General features: G+C 38.8%; 1 protein-coding gene across 1 annotated transcript; it reads left to right on the top strand.

Annotated features, from left to right (window-relative positions):
* LOC129740193 (serine-aspartate repeat-containing protein I) lies at positions 1-25481 on the top strand. The gene is made up of 12 exons (XM_055731811.1): positions 1-392; positions 18734-18814; positions 18874-19271; positions 19920-20483; positions 20652-20744; positions 20854-21306; positions 21440-21913; positions 22032-22353; positions 22420-22592; positions 23699-23890; positions 23961-24224; positions 24291-25481. The coding sequence occupies exons 1-12, from the start codon at positions 332-334 to the stop codon at positions 24699-24701; spliced, it is 3486 nt and encodes a 1161-aa protein (XP_055587786.1). The 5' UTR covers positions 1-331; the 3' UTR covers positions 24702-25481.
* The last annotated feature ends 290 nt before the right edge of the window (positions 25482-25771 follow it).

The raw sequence follows: 25771 nt of genomic DNA, 5'->3' as shown, positions 1-25771 counted from the left end.
TGATTTTCGAAGCAAAAACGACCCTCAAACGAGGATGAAATATTTCGAATATTAGCAAAAAGATTTAAAGACTTTTGTGTCCTTACGTTGAAAGTTGGTGTTCTGTGCTCGTCACTGTCTTTTTTTGAATCCCTCTTCGCGAGCGTTGGAGAGTGAAATTTTTCAAGCCCGTCGAGAAATATAATTTCAGTACGTCTCAGGAATTCAGCGAAAATACTGATTTTTGTTCGTTTTTCCTCGCGTTCGAACCCGTTTTCTTTTCATCCGAAACAGGACGAAAACGCCAGACGACTCCCCGGAGGATTGAGACGCAGACGACGGAGTTTCCAGCATGGCGCGGTTATCGGTGTGGGTCCTGCTGGGACTTGCACTGTTTACCCTTTCGGTTCCTGGTAGGTCTTGTGAGGTTGAAGGGAAAGGAATAAAACCAAATTTCAAAGGTCAACCAAAGAGTGCGATTTTCAAAAATATCCCAGTGATGCATCCAAATGTGGCACAAAAAGTGATAAGAATTATTCATGGCGGCGAAAAACCTTGGAAGAAAAGTGCAAGTGCTATCACCCATTGCCAAGGGCAGGATCGTGGAAAATCGACAACGATGGCTAGCTGACAGACGAAAATCAAAGTGGTCAAATTGAGTGTATATTTGGAATTTATATAACAGTCGTTATGCAATGGTGGACCGATGGTGAAGATAGTCAAAGCAGAGTGGCGGGGTTTTGAGGTGGAAAATGTGTTCAGCTGATCTTGAGGAATTAAGAGCAGATCAGCTCCGAACTTGCTCTAATAAGTGGCGGTTCGGTTGGATTGATGGTTCATTTACGAGCTGAGGGACATGTAGGAGCTGATCCCAGGTTGCGTCAGCAAAGAATACACATGTGACTGTGTAGACGAGGGAACAGTGCATGATGTTTGAAAAGTATTTTTAAATCCGTTGACTATGCACGGCGTATGACACATTCACCCACGCGTGCATTTTGATAACGTTTACACGAACTGCAGGTAAGGTGTCTGGGAGATTTCAAGTCCAAATGGCAAAAGATCCATAGCCGTGCAATATCATATTTGATGTGTTGTTTAAATTCAACAGATAAGTCAATACTTAAGTAACCATGTTTATTTTATTTTAAGCAAATCTGAAAGTATAAATACAATAACATAAACTTAGAGGTTAATAAATTTTTCGACATACATCTTCTACAATTCTGATACAAGAATATGGCCTGTTCTCGAAAAAAAAATTTTTTTTGATTAACTTTCGATTGCGTGGATGGGATTCCATGAAATTTTCAGCAAAGGTGACAATCACATCACAATCACAATCAAATTTTGAAATAGCTAAATCATGGATCACTACAAATCTGGAAGTATTAAAAAGGGTCTATCTCGGAGCTATGTAAACGAAATAAAAATGTTTTGTGCTCAAATTGTAGGGTTTTTACTGCACTTTTAAGGAAAAATAATAAAAAAATATTCCGATGTTGTTTTGATGAAATTTCGTACTTTTCGTCAAGAACCACTCATCTAAGTTTGGACACCCTATTCACTTACCTCAACGGCCATTCCCTGCCCTCAGCGGCCATTTTGTTCCACAATCTCTTCATCTCTGTTGCATCCCGAGTCATCCTACCATTCTTCTTCGTCTTCTGATTAACAATTGCTCAAAATTTTCCATAGGGCGGAATTGAGGGCAGTTGGGTTGACGTCCTTTTCGACAAAATCCACCAGTTGGCCCGATACCACTGTAGTACCTCTTCGCTGTAGTGGCAGCTAGCTAAATCTAGCAAAAACTTTACTGGTTCTCTGTGAGATCTAACAAAAGGAAAAATACATTTTTCAGGCACTCCTCCTTGTACATTTCGGAGTCCATGGTCTTGTTTTTCACAAAAAACCGGGGTTTTTCGGCCGCAGCTCCAAATATCTTGCCAGATCAAACACTTTTCTGCAAAGTTATTGGCAAAAACGAATTTGAACTTGATGGGGACATCACTCCGACCAGTGGCTTTGTAAAATTTTTGGTCAGGAAGCCTCCTCAAATCAGATTTCGCGATTTTTGAACCAAACCACATCGGATTTTTGAACGTGGGTGTCCAAAATTAATTTCGTCTCGCGGCTTCTATCACGTGTAACTTTTTTGTAACAAAACGAATCGTAATGAAATTTTCAGCACTGATAGAGGAAACATTTCCCAACAAAGTACTGTCAAAAAATTTCAGATCCGACAACTAGGAGCGCTATGGTATAATAAACAGTGCGTCCAGATTTCTGATGATCCATGCTTCAAGAAACGTGAAGAACATAGAAACCAAAAAATGTATGCATTAAATTCAAAAACGTTTCACAGGTAGATCCCGAAATAAATGGAAGTGCACCATTTGATGATTATTTATGTGGTAAAACCGTTAAATTAGGTTTCGAAAACGCAGTTTAAATGCAATGAATAAATGAAGGCATGGAATTTAAAAGGTTCATTCAAGCTTAATCCAAACGCTTCGACTCTGGAAGTGACCATTTTTCTTTCCGATTCGTCTAGCGGACAAATCAACAGGTTGGATTGGACCACCTTCCTGATTGTTCGAAAATCTCGGCATGTGCCGTTTATATATTCCTACAAAGCTCTAGAAGAAAAATGTGACAAATTTTCTACGCATTATATAATATGACTGTAATCTGTGGGTGTAGCAATTTCAGAAAGTCATTTTTAACAATTTCTTAGACAACGGCAAAATAAACGAGGAAAAATGCTCGAAAAAGCACTTACTTAGGTATTGTATCTGCTGAAAGAGAAAAATATTCCAAATCCGTCAAAACTACAATCAAAAGGAATATTCTAGGCTATTTTTAAATGCAGGTTCCAGGAAACGGGAACAGTCCTCTGAAGTGTCCGGCATTTGAAAAAAAAGAGTTAACTGTTAGTGAGAAAGATGGCACCAATAGAAGTTCACAAAATTTGGTTTCTATGTTCTTCTTTACGAAAGCTAACTCAAAAATCTCTTGACAGATTGTTACCGAATTTGCACACAATTCATTACTAACTAAGTTTGCTGAAAATATCAATGAATTCCTTTGACGCAATCAAAAGTTATTCACAAAAGAAAATGGTACCTACATATAGATCTTAGATGTACCGGAAAATTAGCTTAGCTTAAAGCTTGCTTCATTTAATATTGGAACAAATTCTTTTGCTCATTGTGGCGCTCCTAGTGGACGGATTTGGAAACTTTTTTCACCCACGTGTCGGGAAATTCATTACCTTTCACCATGTATTTATGTCATAACACCAACGATAGCATTTTGTAAACAACCGCCATGGAAGCCGAACGGAGAGATCAAATTGTGCACAGTTTTCTTACGAGTACGAGTACGAGAATTTCTTCGAAACAGCAATGAATAATTTTTTTAATTTTTTTTTATGAAAGAGTAAAGAAAATGCTACATTTGTATGAAAAACAAATTATGAATTCGTTAATAAATGACTGAACTACACGCAATTGTTTGTGTTCCAATATTAAATGAAGCAGACTTTACATCCGTCGAACTTGGTCAGCACTTGGTCGTACAGCTTTCGATCACGGATTCTGGCCACATTGTTCTGCTTCAGCGTCCGATTTGGCTGTTTGCTGGCTCGGAATGACCTTATTCCTTCCCGGAGACGAATTCGTCGCACCGTACTGTGAGCGGCCTGGAACTTATTGGCCAAATCGCGGTCTGAAAGATTGGGATTCCTCTTGACGGCCTTGATGACTTTCCCACGCAGTTTCCGGTCGACAGTTCCACTCCGACGCTTCGAATGCGGCTTCCGAGCCGTCGACAATGTTTCCTTGTACTGCTTGATAACACGCCATACGGTATTTCTGGGCATTTTAAGCTGTTTAGCTAGCTTCGATGCCGACAACAATGGATTTTCAAGAAAACTGTGCACAATTTGATCTCTCCGTTCGGCTTCCATGGCGGTTGTTTACAAAATGCTATCGTTTGGTGTTATGACATAAATACATGGTGAAAGGTAATGAATTTCCCGACACGTGGGTGAAAAAAGTTTCCAAATCCGTCCACTAGGAGCGCCACAATGAGCAAAAGAATTTGTTCCAATATTAAATGAAGCAGACTTTAGCTTAATTGACTACTAACATCCAACAAATCATTGAACTTGAAATGCAACATGCAATATAATCTCAATCAGTAGTTCTTTATAAGCTTAGTGAAACTTTAAATGTATTTTTATCGAAATTAAAGCAAACGCATTTCAAATTCCATGATCGCAGGCGTGGCTCAGTAGAACTAATTCCACATCGCCAATGCACAGTGGTGCAGAACATCAATCTAGCTGTACGAAATTAATAGCGCCCAGGGATGAAAAGATAGATATTTGATGTCTTCAGCAACATTGTTCAGTTTTACAAGGAGCATATTCTAGTATCCAAATTTTGGTTGTACTCCATTTACCCGAAAACCATTGCCCAGAATGAAAAATCCCCAGAATTCCAATCGCCAGAAAGAACCATTCCCCAGAATTTTTTTCCCCAGACGAACCATTCCCCAGAAAAATTTTCGCCAGAATGTACCATTTCCCAGAAATTTTTTCACCAGAATGAACCATGTAGGGGGAAGTGTCCCTAAATGCGCATGTTGGGTAATATGCGCATACAGCCGATTGACAATATGGCTGGATATTCAACGTATCTAATCAGTGCAGTTTGAGGGTAATACGCTATTGAAACATGGCATGAAGAAATTTGATGGTTATATAAAGCCAAAAAAATTTAAAAATTCAAACAAGATTTTTGTCAGTTTTGTTATAATATATTGAACTTTAAATTATCGTGCGCACAGATTCTGTGAATAAAAATTTTAATGGGGTTTCTTTCTAATTCATCTGGAAATCGGAAATTCAACAAATTGAAGCTTTTGGCAAAGTTGTAAATGATAAGATATTGGAATAATAGACAGGTTCTGAATGCCCATATCAAGGCAGGTTAAATGCCTATATCAAGAAAAATAGATTAGTCTTATAAATTTTTTACTTTTTTTCAGTTAAACATTTAATCTACGCTCAAATCACGATCTTACAGCGAAAAAAGAAGAACTTCATACTGATCCGATAAAAATACGATATGAACAAAATATTACCATAAAATATGGCCATATGGCATACCTAACTATGTTTCATGCATTAGAACAAGTGATGTAAAAAATTTCACCAAAATTTCAGCCTTGACGTATGCTTAACATCCGTTTCAACCATTTTCAATTAAATAATATCAAAATATTGCAAGTGTTAATGAAATATAGCTAAAAACATAAATATGCGCATTTAGCCTGCCAGTTTCGGAAATCGGCTATTTTGACTTCTTTTATTATAAAATTATTTTCACAAAAACTGTAAGAGATTTTAACAGAAAAATTGCTCTAACGTATATAAAACAGATGTCCGCTCATGTGTATATAGTTTTTAGACTCCTATCTATTGGAATATGGGAGAAAATGAGTGCTTTCCTTAATATGCGCATATAGCCCGCCTCTCCCCTACCAGAAATTTTTTCGCCTGACAGAAAATTGAAAACATTTATCTTCACTAGAAATTATTTAAAAAAAAAAGAATTGTTACAAAAAAATGGGGTTTCATAACTTTATTCTTTTGCGGCAAAGCCGCAACCAACGAGGATGAAGGGGCTGAGGCGGCACAAAGCCGCCAAAGCTCCCAAATCCGAGGAGGCCGCCGACCCGCCGTCGGAAGCGGCGGCCCTAAGACATTGGTCTAGGTCTACCGGGCTTCCTAGGTCTGCGTGAAAGCTAGGGGTGATCCCTTAGCCCCGTCCGCCACGCGACAGCGTGAAGGACAAAACGTCTTTCAAGTTCGAACGCGCAGCGTGAGGAGTCGGATACCAAAACGGTTTTCTAAAGGACCATGGTAAGCATTGAATCAATTAAAGTACCCAAACGATAAACAAAGCACAGTATTGGTTATAAAATAAATTTCGTTGGAAAATTTCAAAGTCGTATTTTCATTGAAAAAATCATTTTTTTAAAAATTAATTTCGAATCATATGAAATATTCAAGAATTCATTAGAAAAAAAAACAAATAAAAATACTAGGGGAAAAAATCTGGGATTTGTGCCATTCTGGTAAATGTTTCATTCTGGGGAAAAAAATTCTGGGAAATGGTCCATTCTGGGAAAAAAAAATTCTGGTAAATGGTGCATTCTGGGGATTTTTTTTTCTGGGAAATGGTTCATTCTGGGGTTTGATTTCGGGTATTTGTCATTCTGGGAAAAATTCATTCTGGGCAATGGTTTTCGGGTAAATGGGATACAATCCCAAATTTTTGCCAAGGGGTCCACCGATAGCGAGATAAAAATGCTAACTTTTTTGTTTTTCAAATTCGGGCTTTGATGTCGTCGACAAAGTTATTGATCTGATCAAAATACATAAGTTTGTTGAATATGTTAAAGTCTTATCACATCACCCTCAGGAGTTACAGTCAAAGTAAAAAAAAATCTCTTGAAAAAACAGTTTTTTTTTGGACCTGACACGTTGTAGATTAGATAAAATAGTTCGCTGTCTTTGAAATAAAGTTGTAACAAGTCACGATCTACAATTGTCTCTAACATTATGATGGGTTTAGAAGTTGCTGAAGCTCTATAGAAAGCATTTAGTGTAATTATTGGCAATTTTGGAAGGCTCGTCGATCGAAAAGTACACATTTTCGCAACACCCCTTTTTTGTGATTATTTTTGATGATAAGCGGAACCATTTCCATTTGAAATTAGCGGGGAAATCGGTGGAACTTGTAGCAATTTGAATGATTGAAAATACACATTTTATGTAAAATTACTTATTTTACTTATAGAAAAAACTTTTAAATATTTAATTGATTATTAAAATGTTGCAGTTTTATTTTATATATTTTGATTTATTAAAAGGCATTTGTAACTGTATCCAAGTAACCAATCTTACAAGCAATTCGCTTTTGTCTTTTCGTTGAGTCATAAGTTTTAATCGAATTTAAATGTCTTTTAATCAAACAAAATATATAAAAGAAAACTACAACACTTTATTAGTTAATTAAATGTTTTTACGTTTTTTTACAAAAGTAAAAAAGGTAATTTTTACATAAAATGTGTATTTTCAATCATTCAAATCTCTACTAGTTCCACCGATTCCCCTGCTAATTTCAAATGGAAATGGTTCCGCTTATCATCAAAAATAATCACAAAAAAGAGGGTGTTGCGAAAATGTGCACTTTTCGATGGACGAGCCTTCCAAAGTTGCCAATAAAATACACTAAATGCTTTCTATAGAGCTTCAGCAACTTCTAAACCCATCATAATGTAAGAGACAACTGTAGATCGTGGCTTGTTACAACTTTATTTCAAAGACAGCGAACCATTTTATCCAATCTACAACGCGTCAGGTTCAAAAAACTGTTTTTTTCAAGATTTTTTTTTTACTTCGACTGTAACTCCTGAGGGTGATGTGATAAAACTTTAACATATTCAACAAACTTATGTATTTTGATCAGATCAATAACTATGTCGAGGACATCAAAGCCCGAATTTGAAAAACAAAAAAGTTAGCATTTTTATCTCGCTATCGGTGGACCCCTTGGCAAAAATTTTGATACTAGAATATGCTCCTTGTAAAACTGAACAATGTTGCTGAAGACATCAAATGTCTATCTTTTCATCCCTGGGTGCTATTAATTTCGTACAGCTAGATTGATGTTCTGCACCACTGTGCAATGGTTGCTAATCTTAGATGTACCAGAAAATTAAAAAAACAGAAAATGAAAGATTTGATTTGTATCACTTAGTACGATGGTGATCTGTGGAAACGCCAATGTCAGTAAGTCATTCATAACAATCCCACAATTAACTGAAAAATATGTGAAAAAAATTACTCTTAAAGCTACCGCTTCCTATTCATAGGTTCCACAATGTTGATACTCTGATTCGGTAGGAACTAGCATCATGCCATTGCGTGAATTCGCTGATGAAATGGTATGAAGACAAAGATGTTATTTGTTGCCGAAGGAGGAAAATCTTTAAAAATCTGAGCTACTCCGAAGGGCAGGATCCAGGAAATAGGTAACATCTTCTACCGAAGATTTGAGAAAAGGTGGCTCAGTGCAAAAATATTACACCAGTAGCGCCTTAAATTTTATGTCTATGTTTTTTTCTGGAAGTCCTTCTTAAAAACCCCATGAGAGATTTTTACCAAATTTTGTGCGAATTCATTTTCAGTTTGATGCTTAAAATAGTATCAGATGTTATTCACAAAAGAAAGTGTTGCTTTTTTAACGTATACAGTCATTCATAAAAAAAAAGTTTAAAAACGATGATTTTGCTTAAAAATAGCTATCAACAAATAAACTAATCAAAATCAAAGAAACTTTGAGAAAAATTTCTACTGAAAGACGATGTTGTAAAGATCGATCGAAGTATATTTCGATATAAATAGATATAACTATTCAATACAACAAAGTGTCAACCATTTCCCAGCCTGGTGGAGAAGATATAGCAACAATTAAAAAATTTACTTACATAATTCAACAAGCTCCCACTAATTGCATCGATGGGGAACCCCAAGTCGATGCCATCCTTCCCAGCCGACTTGTTTCTATTCAGCTGGCGAATGGCTTCCTTAACCTCACTCATCGTTGGGAGTGGCTCCTCTACGTCGTTGGCTACGCCGGCGATGTACCTTCCCCCACCGTCTTGATCTCCTGCATGTGCGCCGTTCAGGTGTTCATCGAAGTGCTGCTTCCACCTTTTCATCACCTCACGATTGTCCGTCAGGATACCCCCGTCCTTATCCCGGCACATTTCGGCTTGCGGTACGAAGCCTTTGCGGGATGCGTTGAGTTTCTGATAGAACTTTCGTGTTTCTTGGGAACGATGCAGCTGCTCCAGCTCCTCGAGCTCCTCCTCCAGGCGGCGCTTTTTCTCCTGGAAAAGTCGGACTCGCTGCCTCTTCCGCTGTCGGTGATTTTCCACATTTCGACGGGTGCCTCTCTGGACTACTGCCGCCCGCGCGGCATTCTCTTCGTCCATCACCCTCCTACACTCCTCGTCGAACCAGTCGTTCCGTCGAGATCGCTCCACATAACCGATGACGTTCTCCGCAGCACTGTTGATGGCTGTTTTGATGGTATCCGAACAGTCCTCGAGAGGGGCTTCGTTAAGCTCGCCCTCTGCCGGCAGCGCTGCTTCGACCGATTGCGCGTAGTCTGCCGCGACCTCAGGTTGCTTCAGTCGCGCGATATTTAACCGAGGCGGGCGCCGGTTTCGCGTGTTGTTCACTACGGAGTGTTTTGGGCGCATCTTCACCATCACCAGATAATGGTCCGACTCGATGTTGGCGCCCCGACAGGATCTGACGTCGATGATGTCCGAGAAATGCCGGCTGTCGATCAAAACGTGGTCGATCTGTGATTGAGTTTGGTACGGTGATCTCCAAGTGTACTTGTGTGGGAGGCGGTGCTGGAAAAAGGTACTACGTACGGCCATTCGTTTGGAGGCGGCGAAATCAATAAGTCTGAGGCCGTTTTCGTTGGTCAGCTGGTGTGCACTGAACCTTCCAATTGTCGGTTTGAATTCCTCCTCCTGGCCGACCTGAGCATTGAAATCCCCGATGACGATCTTGATATCATGTTTTGGGCAACGGTCGTATTCACGCTCCAGCTGCGCGTAGAATTCGTCTTTGTCGTCACCGGTACTTCCGAGGTGAGGGCTGTGCACGTTGATGATGCTGATGTTGAAGAACCGGCCCTTGATTCTCAACCGGCACATTCGTGAGTTGATCGGCCACCACCCGATCACGCGCTTTTGCATCTTTCCCATCACTATAAAAGCTGTTCCAAGCTCGTGTGTGTTGCCGCAGCTCTGGTAGATGGCGCGACCATCTGGATACGTTCGTACCGTGGAGCCCTTCCAGCATACCTCCTGCAGCGCTACGATGTCGAATTTGCGGCTCTTCAATTCGTTGGAGAGCACGTGGGTACTGCCCACAAAATTTAGAGATCGGCAGTTCCATGTTCCAAGTTTCCAATCGCTAGTCCCTTTTCGTCGCGTGGGTCTTTGCCGATTTCCATCCGAAATTTGTTGTTCGTTGTTCGTTGCTTATGTTTTTTGTAATCACAGGCTCGCAAGGCCCGCAGCTAACCCCACTATCTCGCAGGAGGACCGTCGTGATGTTGCTGTTTTGGGTCCCGAACACCACCAGGACGCTGTTGCACTTCGCACGCCGCCCCTGACATGGAGAACAGACGCGTACGAAGCCCCCTGACTCAGTCTGCATGCGACCAAAGCATCCACCGGGGTTGGGTACCCGATCTCCGCTAAGGTTGCTCGCACCCCAGCTAGCACCACGGGGAGGTAGAGAATCGGAGTTGCAGACAAGAGGTGATATGACCACTAGACTGAGTCGATTTGGGGTCATTTTTGAATTTCTCAAACCCTGGGGTCTTAAAAGCTATGGTATGAAAAGTGGTCTTGCAATACTTTGCTAGGCAGCCAGCAGTGGTGTCAATTGAATTTCTTGTTTATCAATGCCAAAAGACATACACCTGTTAAAGAGCTAATAACTTTTTTGTCTAAAAAGATACGGAGTTATGATATTCGACAAAGTTGTTCAGCGGAAAATTTCCTTGAAGAAATTTATAAATTGGCACAAAAACCATTAGCAGGCTCGGTTCCACAGAAGAAACAAAAATGATGTTGATTTTTCAGTACAAAATATTCAATTTTCCCATACAAACCTAAAAGTTCAAATTTACTCATGTAAACGTTACTTAAAAATTCTGCAAAAAATCATGGATGAGTTTTGGACCAAAACGAAGCTTTTAAGACCCCAGGGTTTGAGAAATTCAAAAATGACCCCAAATCGACTCAGTCTAATGACCACTACCCGAAGGTTGGGTGTATGGGGTCTCGAGTTGCACATTGTCTACTTCACTAGCCAGGCAACAAAATGCAGTCAAAATTTGAATATCTGATTTAGTCTATGAGCTATCAGTAAGGTTGCCAGAATTTTTTCCAATCCCATCCGGGCCTAGCAATTCCGGGCATTTTTTCAAAAAAACCTGGCAAAATCCGGGCATGGATTTAAATTTTTCAAATCCAAAAACCGGGCAAAAACCGGGCAAAATTTAGGTGTTATTATATATAAAAGCAAAGAAAAAATGCAAAAAAATGAAATTAATATTTTATTAATGTAATTGCAGACTTACAAAAACATTTTGGAACACTTAAATATTTAAAGGTTTAATAAAGTAAATCAGCGAAATTATTTGAAACAACCGTTGAAAATATCCATACCGTAAATCGATTTTGCTAAAACTTACTCAAATACTTTGAATTTTTTTTTGGTTTCTTTGTGAAAATTGTGAAAAAATCCGGGCAATATCCGGACTTTTTTCACGATATCCGGGCAACCGGGCCGGACCGGACTTTCTCGAAATTTGGCATCAAATATCCGGGCAAACCCGGATAAAACCGGGCAATCTGGCAAGCTTAGCTATCAGCAAATAAAAGTTTCCTATTTCCAAAAGAACTAAGCTTTATTAGCATTTTTCATATTTGTTTTAATTCATGTGCAGTTTTTATCACAATACATAGAAAGAAGTTTCTATGATGAGTTGAAAAAAATAACTTAAATGTAAACGGAAATATTTGAAGTTCCTGAATTTCATATTATCATTATTATTTTTATCATTATTATTATCATTATTTTATTACCATTTTTATGGGATTCATGTCTTCAAATTTCTTTAAAGGTAATTAACATAATGACATCCGAATAAAAATTATATTTTATTATATTATATATTATATTACACTGAACTTTTCAATAGCTCCATAAAGCTTGAAATAGCTGTTTCATCCGATGAATCGTTGTGTAGAATTCCAAAGATATCTCCGGTTATTCCATAATCTCGTCTGGCTTGATCGAATCCATCACAAATTACGAGAATATGTTGAACAGTAATCCGTACTCTACAAAATTGACAGAAAGGTGGCGAGTAAGCTCATCAAATTTTCCGTTTTCGAAACAGTTTTCAGTTTATATTATCCTTCATAGCCACTAAAATACGTCTCGGTGGTCGAGTGGTTAGCGTGATAAGACGAAAATCGCTGGTCCACTGATGGCATGGGGTCGATTCCCATCTCGGTATTAGGTAAAACTACCGGCGAAAGGCTCACCATCAGAATCTACATAAAGGGTGATACGGTCAAAATTTGGTCAAGGGAAAACGTAAATCGGTGAAATCGTTTATTTAAAAAATCAAATTAAATTTCTTTTTCAAGATTAATTAGTATAAAATTCAGGAAAAATATTCAGTTAGGCTTCCGCTTTTCCAAATCCGAATTGCCGGGCCGCTTAACCCCTGCCATCAGATTTTGTACAGCCACCTTGTCCACCTTCTTTACCACAGAAAGCCAGTTTGCCTTGAACTGCTGCTCGTCCTTAGCAGTTTTTTTGGTCTTCTTTAGGATCCGCTTGACAATAGCCCAGTATTTCTCAATTGGCGGAGCTCTGGTGTGTTGGGAGGGTTCTTGTCCTCGGGAATCACCTGCACGCTTTTTACCGTAATGGCAAGATACCAAATCTGGCCAAAACAGTACGGAACAACCGTGTTTCTTCAGGAAAGGCAGCAGACGTTTATTCAAACACTCTTTCACGTAAATTCTTGGTTGACAGTCCCGGAAGCTATGAAAATGCTGCTTTTCAAGCCACAGGTACAGATGGCTTGCCAAACCAGATATTTCTTCGCGAACTTTGACAGTTTCATATGCTTGAAAATATCTGCTATCTTTCCCCTTCCTTTTGCCGTATAAAACTCGTGTCTCGGAAGCTGCTTGTATGTAGTCGGCTTTGACGTATGTTTCGTCGTCCATTACCACGCAGTCAAACTTCGTCAGCATCGTCGTTTACAGCCTCCGGTATCGCGCTTTGGCCGTCGTATTTTGTTTATCATCGCGATTTGGAGCACTACCTTCTTGTAAGTCGATAGTCTGGCTCGTTTTTTGGTTCGATGCACGGTTGTAGACGATACACCCAGCTTATTTGCGGCATTTCGGAGAAAGAGGTTAGGGTTTCGCTTGAAACTACCGGCAACTCTCTTTGTCGTCTCAGAGGCTTCCGGTTTTCGATTTCCCCCCGATCCAGACTTCCTGGCTGTCGACAAACGTTCTCCAAACACTTTAATTACATTTGTAACGGTTGATTTGGCAACTTTGAGCAATTTTGCCAGCTTTGCGTGCGAGTAGCTCAGATTTTGCGATGCGCGAGCAAAATTTCGATACGCTGCTCTTCTTCCTTGGACGGCATTTTGACAACTGAAGAGTGAATTCCAAAATCAAAATAGGAGCAACATTCTACACACACACACACCTTCATAATGAGGGGTGTTTAGGTTTTTTAAATGCAAAATTGAAAGAATTACGTCAAGTTGATATTGGCCAAATTTTGACCGATCACCCTTTAATAAAGGATCGAACGGTGATTGGAAACGTATAACGATGAAATCGATGTGAACATGAGCAAAACATCGGTGACTTCACAATGGTAAAATCTATGTCAAGACCAAGATCGACATCGTTAAAAGCTTTAATAGCCATTAAGACTGGAATATAATTTTAGCTACTACAAACATTCGATTTCAATGACGTGAAAAGCGAAAGAAAAACGGCAGTTTCAAAAATAACCTGCTAGTGCGTAATATCTTCAGCTGACCCTCAAAACGCCTACCTATAAAAAAGGAAACAGTGTGACGTATGCGACAATTATCGGAGGGGTTGCCATGTCAATGTTGAAAATCTACACACTCAGAAAAATACTATTATGTATGCCATAAGATTCTCTTATGAAGTGGCGCCATAAGAAAAATTAATGAAATTCATAAGATTGTCTTATGACGCGAATGAATTCTGAAGATGAACGCCTACTTCAATGAGAGGTTGTTGCTTTTCATAAGAGATTCTTATGGAAACAGTAAATCACTCTCTAATAAGAAAAATTCTCGATATTTCATGCTGAAAACATTCACTTTATTGTTTGCCAAATTTGTTTAAAATTAAATTCTTCATGGTCACCATCAGCAGCGCATCAACAGACGGCTCCATGAAAGTTTTTTTTTTACCGCATCTTAATCTTCGACCTTTCATTTTTTGCCGATCAGCTTGCTGAAAAGTAAACAAATAATGTATTTTAGTTTACTAATATATTCAACGTTCACACCAAAAACATCAAATCGAACTTACCATTCCGGAGATAACAATATCATTTAACATTGAAGGAAAACTATAATAACTATGAACTGGCGATTGCTTCGTACTGTTAGATGATGAAAAAAAACTGATGCTATGAATGAATGTGTTCATCATTTTTTCACAATGCCGTTTCTTCTATTTTTCATAAGAACATCGTATGAAAATTGAAAGAATTTCATAAGACTCCTATGAAAAATTAGTTTGGACGCAAAAAAGTGGTTCATAAGATGTATCTTATGAAATTTATAATAAGATTTCCTCTGAGTGCATGTGTCACGTGTAGTTTGTCCTTGAGATAATTAATAAATGCAATCCAAGAGAATGATTTTTTTTTTATTTTGGTTCGTTCTTTTCATTCAAGAGATGTTTACCGATACAGAACAAAATATTTGGCATTGCGGACACACCAGGCGTCTAACATCGAATATTCGCAAAATGCAGCTATTATAGTAAAGTGGTAAAGGTAAATTTAAGAACCATAAAAAAAGAATTCCGTTCTTGTCTAAACTAAGTTGAACCAGTGCCTAAATTTTGAACAAATAACTTGCCGCGATCTAGCATTGCTAAGATCTGCTCGAGCGCAAGAGAAGCAAACGGCATAATAAGTTCACAGCGATAACGTGCTCTTGCCGCTATTGAAGGTGGTCGTCTACTGCTTCGTTAAATTTAGAAATGAGCTACTTAATGAGCACCAACGCGACAGATTTCGGTGCTGGGAATAGCTAGATATTTTTTAGCTTTGACAAGCAAGATAGAAATAAATTAAGTTTTTCTCACCTTTATGTCGGACGAAGGTATCCTAAAGGTATCCGTCCATCAATAGTATAAATAAATATCTGGTTTGAAGTGTTCAAAATAACATTGAAGAAATGATATCTTTGTATTTGATGCATATTCTCGTTGTTTTTTCCACAATCGAAAGTTAAAAAGTTGAGTATGGAAGTATGTTGAAGCTAGCGGAGTGCAGAAATTTGATTTCTTTATGAAAATTTCACATCAGGGATCCGCATCCTTTATCTCACATTCCTCCAAAATATTATTTAGCTAATAATGATCCATTGACCAAAAGCTGCGAAAATTCAAGTCAGAATCGACATAAATAACGTGTACAATGTACCTACACAAACTCGAAGCAAGGAAATAGAAGCTTTTCGTGAGACTGAAAATATTATGATATGTTTTAAGTTACAGGGGAGTTGATCCTTTACTAAAGGAAACTTGATCCATAATTCAGGGTGCCCTGGCCCTAGGCAAAAATCTAGTAAAATCCGAAGATAAAAGTTCCGTTAACTTTTTTAGATAATTACTACCTGGTTCCTTGGTCGTCTGGTCACCCCTTGCAGGTCGGTGTCAGGTCGTTGACCTCAGGCCAAACTCGTGATCGTCAACGGAATACCAAGAGTCGTTATTCGGCCTCGGAGACGCCTTTTGGTTCGGATTTTTTGAGATAAAGAACACTCGCGGATTCAACTAACTGTTCATATATTAGGATTTAGGCTTAAAAATATAATTTTGTATTTATAACTAGTAGCAAGCAGTTAGATACAGTTCACGAGCGATCGCATCAACATGCGACTTAGGTAACCGGGAGTGGATGCTCAACTGGTCGGTGATGGCAAGATCAATTTGTGTGCAGGTCTCCAGATTGGACTCGGATATTGCGATGTTTTTCAGACAATGGACCACTCTCTTATCAGCTGTAATCTCAGCCTTGGTGATCACCGATGATGACGTTTACTAATGATGATGGTGCCTATTGTCATAGGTAGAAAGAGATCCACCTAGGACTCAAGACTAGATCATCCCAGAGCGAATTCTCCGTACGTGGTCACCAAGCAATTTTATTCATCTTCGGCTCAATATTATGCTACCACAGTGGTTCCTAAACTTAACACTAGATGAACATTAGTTATGGGACATATACATTAGGGTGTCCCAAAATTGCATTACTTCTGGGAATCTGGGGGCTCACCCTCCAAATGGTAGATTAGGATGTGCAGAACAAACTTTTGTATGGAGCCGACTAAACAAAATCATGTTTAGAGGTTCCGCAAGCGCGATCTTTAAAAAAAGTCCACTTTCAAAAGATTTGATTTTAAATAAATTCTGGGTCCATAAATTTTCCTGAAATTTATATATTTTATATTTTTTTTAATTTTGTTTGTGTTAAAAACTACACGTAAAAAATACAAAATGAACCAAATTTGTATCAAAATGTAAAACTAGCAAGCTATTTTCAAGAAAAAAAAATTTTTTGGTCCAAAAATTTTGAATTCAACTGACCAAAATGTGTACCAAGTGTAGAATATTTTTGATACCAATGCCATCAAAAGATGCGGATTTTTGTGCACTTAAACTTTGCTGAACAAAATCGTTGTTTGTATCAACGTGTGAACAGCTATTCACGATTGAATGCTTAACAAAAATAACAATTTTGGATATTTTTTATTTAATTTATCAAATTTGTCTTAATAAATACCTACTTTAAAATCAAAATACTTGCAAAAAAGGACTTTGATGGTTTAAAGGAGTCATCAGAAGGCCATATGCCGAATTTGAGCAGAATCGGACAACAGGAAGGGGTTGCACTGAATCTAAAGTGTGAAAGGGATTCTAGGACATAGTGTTCTAAAGAAGAATAAAAAACTGTTTTTTCATCATGCATTTTTGTCTTTACCAATCGATTGCTTGATTATGAAAGTTTTATTAAAATTTCAATTATGACTAACATTTCACTTGAAGACTGCAACCCGATTGGACTTAAAACAAAAAAGTTATGGCTGTTCCAAGATTGTATTTTTGTGGCAAATTGTCGTTTAACACACAATGAGTACTTTTTACTCATTGAGTTTTACAGGACAATTTGTAACCAAAATACAATCTTTGAACAGCCATAACTTTTTTGTTTTAAGTCCAATCGAGTTGCAGTCTTCAAGTGAAATGTTAGTCTTAATTGAAATTTTAATAAAACTTTCATAACCAAGCAATCGATTGATAAAGACAAAAATGTATGATGAAAAACCAGTTTTTAATGCTTCTTTAGAACACTATGTCTTAGAATCCCTTTCACACTTTAGATTCAGTGCAACCCCTCCCTGTTGTCCGATTCTGCTCAAATTCGGCATATGGCCTTCTGATGACTCCTTTAAACCATCAAAGTCCTTTTTTGCAAGTATTTTGATTTTAAAGTAGGTATTTATTAAGACAAATTTGATAAATTAAATAAAAAATATCCAAAATTGTGATTTTTGTTAAGCATTCAATCGTGAATAGCTGTTCACACGTTGATACAAACCACATGTTTTGTTCAGCAAAGTTTAAGTGCACAAAAATCCGCATCTTTTGATGGCATTGGTATCAAAAATATTCTGCGCTTGGTACACATTTTGGTCAGTTGAATTCAAAATTTTTGGACCAAAAAATTTTTTTCTCTTGAAAATAGCTTGCTAGTTTTACATTTTGATACAAATTTGGTTCATTTTGTATTTTTTACGTGTAGTTTTTAACACAAACAAAATTAAAAAAATATAAAATATATAAATTTAATGAAAATTTATGGACCCAGAATTTATTTAAAATCAAATCTTTTGAAAGTGGACTTTTTTTAAAGATCGCGCTTGCGGAACCTCTAAACATGATTTTTTTTAGTCGGCTCCATACAAAAGTTTGTTCGGCACATCCTAATCTACCATTTGGAGGGTGAGCCCCCAGATTCCCAGAAGTAATGCAATTTTGGGACACCCTAATATACATATTAGTAATTTCATGATAACCAACGATCACGATCCATTCAGATGAAAAATATATCGTTTTGGACTCCAGGGATCAATTATACCCATAACATACACTGGGGCCGTTCACATACCTCGTGGTCAACATAGGGGAGGGGGGGGGGGGTGGGGTGCTTATTCGTTTTTCTTCCAAAATCAGCCAATTGCAATATCAAACAGGCAAAAATTAGATTTAGAAAAAAACAATTTCAAATCTGTCCAAATCCATCCGGGGGGCATCCGGGGAGGGGGGTAGAGGTTTGTCAAATGTCCACGCTTGTCCACGTAGGGGGAGGGGGTGGGGGTCAAAAATCTCATTTTTCTGTCCACCTGATGTCTGAACGGCCCCACAAAACTTAATTTTAGAAACAATTGAGAGTTTAATCAAGGAATCAAGTATTCTCAGGGTACAAGTGTCCTCATTCTCCCCTATACATATATGAAAGTTTGGTTAATAATCAATAAGCTTTCATCATGCGAGGAGCGAGGGCAAAAAACGCTCGATCTCGTTTGAGGCTCAGGAAAAACTAAGACTTGGCACTCTACATACGATCACAAAAAATAATATATGTAAAAGCACTGAAACATAAAAGTTGGTGCCGATCATCACTGAGATATTTTTAAACTTTTTTCATTTCTTGCATGATGTACAAGAATAGAAAAAATAAAATTGTTATTTAAATTTCTAGATCTCCGGGTAAATGCAGAAGCTCCTACGGAATACGAATGTCGGCCATACATTGAAAAAGCACTACAGGATTTAAAATCCGGTAAGAATTGCAAAAATTGTCTTTGCTAGTGAGTATAATTTACACTTCACGTTTTCAAGGAGAAACTGCAAGTCCAGAGCAGGAACCGACTGATGAAACCAGTACAGAGGGATCTCCCATAGATGTAACGAGTCAAGAAGAAGAAGACAACACTGCCGCCGAGGAAACCAGTATTGAAGAAGACGTTCCAGCTTCACCTGAGCAACTGACTGCATCCGAGGAAGTCCAGGAAGCATTGTTTGATGAATCCGCTGAACCCACAACAACGGAAGGAAGCCAAGAAGTTGCTGCAGAAGATGAAGATGACGATGAAGATGATGAACAGACTGACGAAACCGAAGGAGTTCAGGATGAAACAGCGGATGACGAAGAAGATGACGAAGCTGACGATGAAGAGGACGCTGGTGATGGTGAGGAAGATCAATTGACTGCTTCGGAAGAAGAAGCCGATGAAGAGGTAAGACGCATTGACTAATTCTGAAATTTATGCATTAAAGGGAAGAATTGTTCATAGAATAAACTTCAGAAACCATTATTTTTACAAGAGTTTTCAATAGAACTCAAATATGGAATTGTAGGCCATTAGCCTGTATTAAATTCCTAAAATATTTTGTAAAAATTATACTGTGTAAAAAACATCTTAATCTTTAAATTCAAATGCAGTATGCTAACCCATCAATGTAAAAGTTGATCCCGAGATCTATTCTTAACACTGAAACTAGGAGCTGTGAATCAAAACCTCGTTGAATATTATGTGAACAGTTTTTCTGAGCCATTTTTTACTTATGAAGGGTTAAGCAAATCATTTGTGATTGTTTTCCAGAATCAGTACACTGTTATATTCCTTTTTTATCCTTCTAATTCACCGATGAACTAAAACTCTTTGCTAAAATTTTCTATCGCCTATCTTTCGACTTGAGCATGTCGACCATCCCGCCAAAGTCAAACCTGATCAACCGCCTCATTTCGGTCATCAACAACGTTTCCACCAGAACCGGAAGCTTTCTCGTCTGCTTTTATTTGTGTGATGGGTGACTTTCTTGTTTTGTTTGTTTTTTCTTCTAAGTGGCCTTATTAAAGAAAACATTCACTATCACATATATAGGAAGAAGACAACGAAGCTGTCGCCAGTGATGAAGCCGTCGCAGATAATATTAGCGCCGAAGAAGATACTGCCGATGATGACGAAGATGAGGAAGATGAATTGAATACAGAAAGTCAAGAAGCTAACGCTGATGACGAAGATGAAGATGAGGAAGCCGAAGAAATCACTGAAAGTGAGGAAGCTGCTCTTGTGGACGACGAAGATGATCAGAATGATGAAACAACTGAAAGTCAGGAAGCTGCTGCAGCGGAAGACGACGAGGAAGATGACGATGATGAAACTGCTGCAGAAGATGATGATGCAGAAGATGAAGATACGGTTACTGAAAGCCAAGAAACTGCAACCGAAGCTGCAGAAGATGACGATGAACAGGATACGGTAACAGAAAGTCAAGAAGCCGATGATCAGGAGTATGATGATCAGGAAGCGGTTGCAGACAGCCAAGAGGCCGAAGAGCAGGAAGATGAAGCTGACGAAGATGATGCAGAACAGGCTGATCAAGACGATGAAGAGGATGACGAAGAAACAGACGATGATGAAGATGATGGCGAAGAACAGGACCAGGTAGGAAGTTGACGTAGTATTGAGGGCTATATAATACAGGTGACAAAACATAGGTGTTAAGAGTAGGTGTTGGAAACTGAATCGAGTCGATAAATGAAGCACCTGGTATAAAGTCACGTGCTTCGTTTAACCGAGACGATACAGCTCCATGAAGGGTATATGTTCTAGGAAGATGATAATGACGAGACAAACGACGAAGATGATGAAGACATCGAAGATGATGAAGACAATGACGCAGCAGATTTTGCAAGTACAGAACAGGTACATTTTCCCCGGAGATCCTTGAAATGCATAGAGAATTCTTGTGTGCAGAAATAACATCGTTTTCCTAGAGCAATGGAAAGACTAAGCCTCTTTGTATATCATTTAGGACATTGATAAAGAAGAAGAAAATGACGATGACGAAGATGATGATGGAGAAGGTTTAAACATGGATGCTGATGATGAAGCTGATGAGGATGCTGACGAGGAGGAACAGCATGCGGAGGAGGACGATGATGCAGAAGAGGACATGGATACGGAAGACGAAGAGGATGGAGACGATGAAGAAGATGAAGATGATGAAATAGATGAATACCAGGCAGATGAAGACAACATTGATGGTGACGATGAAGAGGTCGATGAGGATGAGGAAGACGACGAAGCAGATATTGATGAGGATGATGGAGAAGATGGGGATGAAGAAGAAGATGAGGATGAAGAACAATATGATGATGATGAAGAAGAAGACGATATCATCGATCAGGATGAGCATGAAGATGGACACGACGAAGATCTAGATAATGTTGACGATGAAGATGACAATGACGAAGATACCGAAGAGGTATTGGAACCCCCGAATTGTCTGTTACTTGATCCTAAACTAACTAAAGTTATCAATCATTCTATGAGGAGGAATTGGGTTACCGTGTTTTGACATTAAAACTTCATTTATAACAGTTAATTACTATTTACAGGAAAATGAGACACTTGACGCATCAGAAGCAGATGAGGAACAGGTGGATGAAAACGCGCAGTCTGCTGAAGTTACCGAAGATAGTGCTGAAACCGAAGATGTCCCAGTTGTCAGCGAAGAAGTGGTCGAAGAAACGTCAACTGAGCAGCCTGATGAAAAAGATGCTGTTGAAGCTTCTGAAGAAGAAGGTGAGGCCGAAATTGCTCCTGAAGATGACACACTCTTAGAAGAGCCAGAAGTCAGCGAAGAGGTTCCAGTCGAAAGCGCCGAGCAACAAGAGGCCGAAGAGGCCACGGATTCAGCTGAAGCAGTCGCCGAAGAAACTGTTGTCGCAGACCAAGCTACTTCAGAAGAAGCGTTATCTGGAGAAGAACCTGTTGAACCCGCGGCGCCAGTGGAGAGTGCCGAAGAAACTGCTACACCAGAAGAAAGTGCCGAAGAAGTTGAACCACTTCCCGAGGAAGATTTGTTACTGGTAATGAAAATCATTCTCTATTTTTTTCACAAACACGCACTTTTCAATGATGTCGAATAATGCTCTCGTTTGTTTTCCATTGTTTGTATCCACTTGAAAACCGTTCGTGTCTCACTAGGAGTACGAAATTCCTACCAACCTTAGAGATACTTCGCACATTTATGAGCTCCTAAACATCAACGAAGAAGCTGTCGAGAAAGAAAAGGCTATCCAACAGGTTGCGGACGTTATATTACGGGATCTGAAGAAAACTTACGATACCGCCATTAAGCCCCTAGAAGTTTTGTATAAGTATCGCGATCTCAGCAATCGCCACTTCGGTGATCCAGAAATATTTTCGAAACCTCTCATCCTCCTTATGGGACCATGGAGTGGTGGAAAGTCTACTATCCTGAACTACCTTACCCAAAACGAGTACACACCTAACTCTGTCAGAACCGGTTTGTATTACAAATGAATAAGTGAAGCCATATGTGACTGAATTAGCTTTCCCATTTTTTTTGCAGGAGCCGAACCATCCCCGGCATATTTCAACATCCTCATGCACGGCGATGAGCCAGAAGTACTGGACGGTACACAGCTCGCAGCCGATTGGACCTTCTCCGGGCTACAGAAATTTGGACAAGGTCTTCTTGATCGCCTCAGGGGTCAAAAGCTCCCTAATAAATTACTTGAACGAGTAAGTAACTTTGAAAATTATAAACGAAATGGTTTGAGTAACTAATTTATATCGGTTCTGAATATGAAAAAAAATATTTCATCCAAGCATTACCAACTTGAAATGTAAGATCTAGAAAAGCTGAATTCGAAATCTTGTCGGCGGGCCGCACTTTATATAAAATTTTAAATAATTATTAATTTTTTTAAGTGACAAATTTTAGACAACAAAATTACTGAAAAGGAAAATAAAACTAAACTCGAGTTTAAAAAACAACAGAATTTAACACCGTTTTTTTTTAATACAGAAGAATAATAGCAGAAATTGAATAGACACAACATTATAACTTAAAATGAGAAATACATATTTTAACAAAATCACTGTCTTCTCAGCGTTGAACGTTCAACCGTATAGAAATTTGAAGACTTGAAATCCTTTTTTCTGTGAGCATTTTTGAAAAGTATTTTCACAATTTAAATTTTGCCCTCAAAGACCCGATTTTTTTTTCTACAAACGGTGAAAAATTCATAATTTGACAGATCCGCGAGGAAAATGACCTTAATGGGACTTAATTTGGAAGGTTGAGCTCAAAAAATATAAAAAAAAATATCATAAATGATTTTCACCAGAACGTTAACTAAAATTAGAACATTGATTTTTAAATGAGTATGAAGTATGAAGATAAAGCGCGAAATGCTGACCAATGTTTTGCGTATTAAATTGGAGTGGTCATTCGACGTTGTATTTTGAATCTAATCTAGGAATAAATTGCATAAAATACCCTGACAGGATCTTGTGAATTTTTGAAAATAGATTGTAAAATTGCGGAGTTATTGGGCGTTGAAATCAGATACATCCAGATGGCGTACCCTAAATATCTCAGGTTCAAAAAGGCCAAATTTGTGAAATTCGTATCAGTGGAGGGCAAGTTCTAGCTGTTTGAATTTTTAGGAACGACTGTTTATGGACATTGGCACATTGAGTGTTACAAGTATGGGCTAGAAAAAAAACAGTGGGTAGTAGTAGAGACGAATACCTTCTGAGGAGTTCAAACCCCTTTATAAAATAGATAAATAAATGGGCCAGTAAAAATAGTTGTATATTGTTTAACTCAAAATAAATTTCAGGTCAACATCGTCGAAATTCCTGGCATTCTCGAAGTGCGCAAGCAAGTCTCCCAATACTTCCCATTCAACGACGCCTGCCAGTGGTTTATCGATCGTGCCGATATCATCTTCCTGGTGTACGATCCGTCCAAACTAGACGTCGGACCAGAAACCGAGGCAATCCTAGACCAGCTCAAGGGCCGAGAGTACCAGGTATTGCTTTTCGATGCCCTCACCATTTTATGCAAACATATATTGATGGTTTTCTTTGTTTCTTCTCCAGACTCGCATCATCCTGAATAAGGCCGATCAGGTTAAACCTGAAGAATTACTTCGGGTGCAGGGTGCGCTTATTTGGAACATTTCACCACTGATGTCGTCCGCTCAGCCACCGGTGATGTATACCGTATCCTTGTGGTCCAATCCCTACGAAACCGGAGCACCCGTCAGACTGTTACAGGCGCAGGAACGTTCTCTGCTCCTTGACCTTGGCCAGGCTATCGACAAGAGAATCGAAAATAAGATAGCTAGCGCGCGTCGTTTTGCTGTAAGAAGTGTTGAATATTTGCAACTTCTTTTTTACCCATATAACCCTTCGATTTGTTCCCTGCAGGTACGTGTTCGCAACCACGCCAAGATGGTCGATTGCTACTTGACGACTTACTACAATCACAAGACCTTGTTCACAAACAAGAAACACATCACGGACCAGATTATAGGAAACCCACAGCAATACCACATCTACGAAGGCTTGTCGACGCTAACCAACATCTCGCGCTACGATCTGCCCGACCCGGATGTGTATCGTGATTTCTTCCACTTGAACCCACTGTACGAGTTCAAGAAGCTGTCCGAGACATGCACTTACTTCCGAGGCTGCCCGATTAACAAGCTAGACATCGCGATTGCATACGATCTGCCCGAGTTGGTTGGCAAGTACAAGAAGATGGTCGAGACTGCCCTGGCCAAGCTGCAAATTCCGTCCCCAACTACCGATTTCGGACGAGTAAAATCCAGTAGTTGAGTGCGAATGGATGTGTGATATCGAACTGTAGACGGTGAGCTATCCTTGTGATCCTGCCGCCCTCAACATTGATTCAGACTATTTCTGTTATAATTTCCAACTTTCTGTCTGTCACTCCTAACCGTTGATTTTTTGTTTTGAAATCCGAATTTGTTCCGATACGATGTTATAGTTACTTAGAGATAGACAAAAAGATACTCTTATACTTACTGCAAACGCATACAAATTGTTCATGAAAGTGAGTAGCGGACGAATGATCTTTGTATAAATCGCAACCTGTCATTTAAATCAATGCATTAGATGAAGAAAGTTTGTATGATCTTATTTATTATTTTTAGTGGAATAGATTTCCCCATATTTGATCATGTTTCTAGTGAAACATCTTGACGCATCTTCTAGTCCAAGCTCCGCGCTGTGTAAAAATAAAAAAAGGGTTACCAATTTTATCTCATTTATCGAGAAGCTGAATGAAGAATAATTGTAGAGAAGAAAGGACATAACCTCAAGAATTTGTTGCTTTATGTGAGGGAGATGCAACATCGTTGGATAAAGTACATCAAGCCTAACTGAGGTCAACCCATTTAACACAATCTAATTCGAACGCTGGGCAAAGAGATCTGCTGAAGCTTCTAGCGTTAACGTGTAAGCATTTAAGTAAATGTTCATCAAACTGGAAAAATTATATGGTTTACATGTTGTTAGAAGAAATTATTCAAACACTGTAACGATATCAGCAACAGCACGACCGCAAGTGTATAGGAAATAAACAAATTGAATGCATGTTGTTTTTCTTTTACATATTTTCGAATTCCCTTCCCTTTAAATGAAGAAAAAACGTGAACAACCTCACAAAAGATAAGCCTACGCTATCACTTCAGAGGTGCAAAACAGGGTTATTTGGTCGATAGTCGTTAGGCCGGATGGGCGATAAGTCGAATGGACGATTGGCAGAGGGCTGTAAGCCGCACTGAACCCAAACTCACACTTACACGCAGAGAAAACTAGGGCCATTCAAACAAAAGAAATACGTTTTTGAATCAAGGTTCTACCACTGACCATACACACTTAGA

The sequence above is a fragment of the Uranotaenia lowii genome, chromosome 1 (genome assembly GCF_029784155.1).
Source record: "Uranotaenia lowii strain MFRU-FL chromosome 1, ASM2978415v1, whole genome shotgun sequence".
Taxonomy (NCBI): Eukaryota; Metazoa; Arthropoda; class Insecta; order Diptera; family Culicidae; genus Uranotaenia; species Uranotaenia lowii.
The sequence above is the reverse complement of the archived record's forward strand: the minus strand, read 5'-3'. Positions and strand labels throughout refer to the sequence as shown.

Coding starts and splice junctions, on each gene's coding strand:
- LOC129740193 (XM_055731811.1), top strand. CDS start 332: ATGGCGCGGTTATCGGTGTGGGTCCTGCTGGGACTTGCACTGTTTACC. Junction 20,745..20,853: donor ATTTTGCAAGTACAGAACAG/GTACATTTTCCC, acceptor TATATCATTTAG/GACATTGATAAAGAAGAAGA. Junction 21,914..22,031: donor CCGAGGAAGATTTGTTACTG/GTAATGAAAATC, acceptor GTGTCTCACTAG/GAGTACGAAATTCCTACCAA.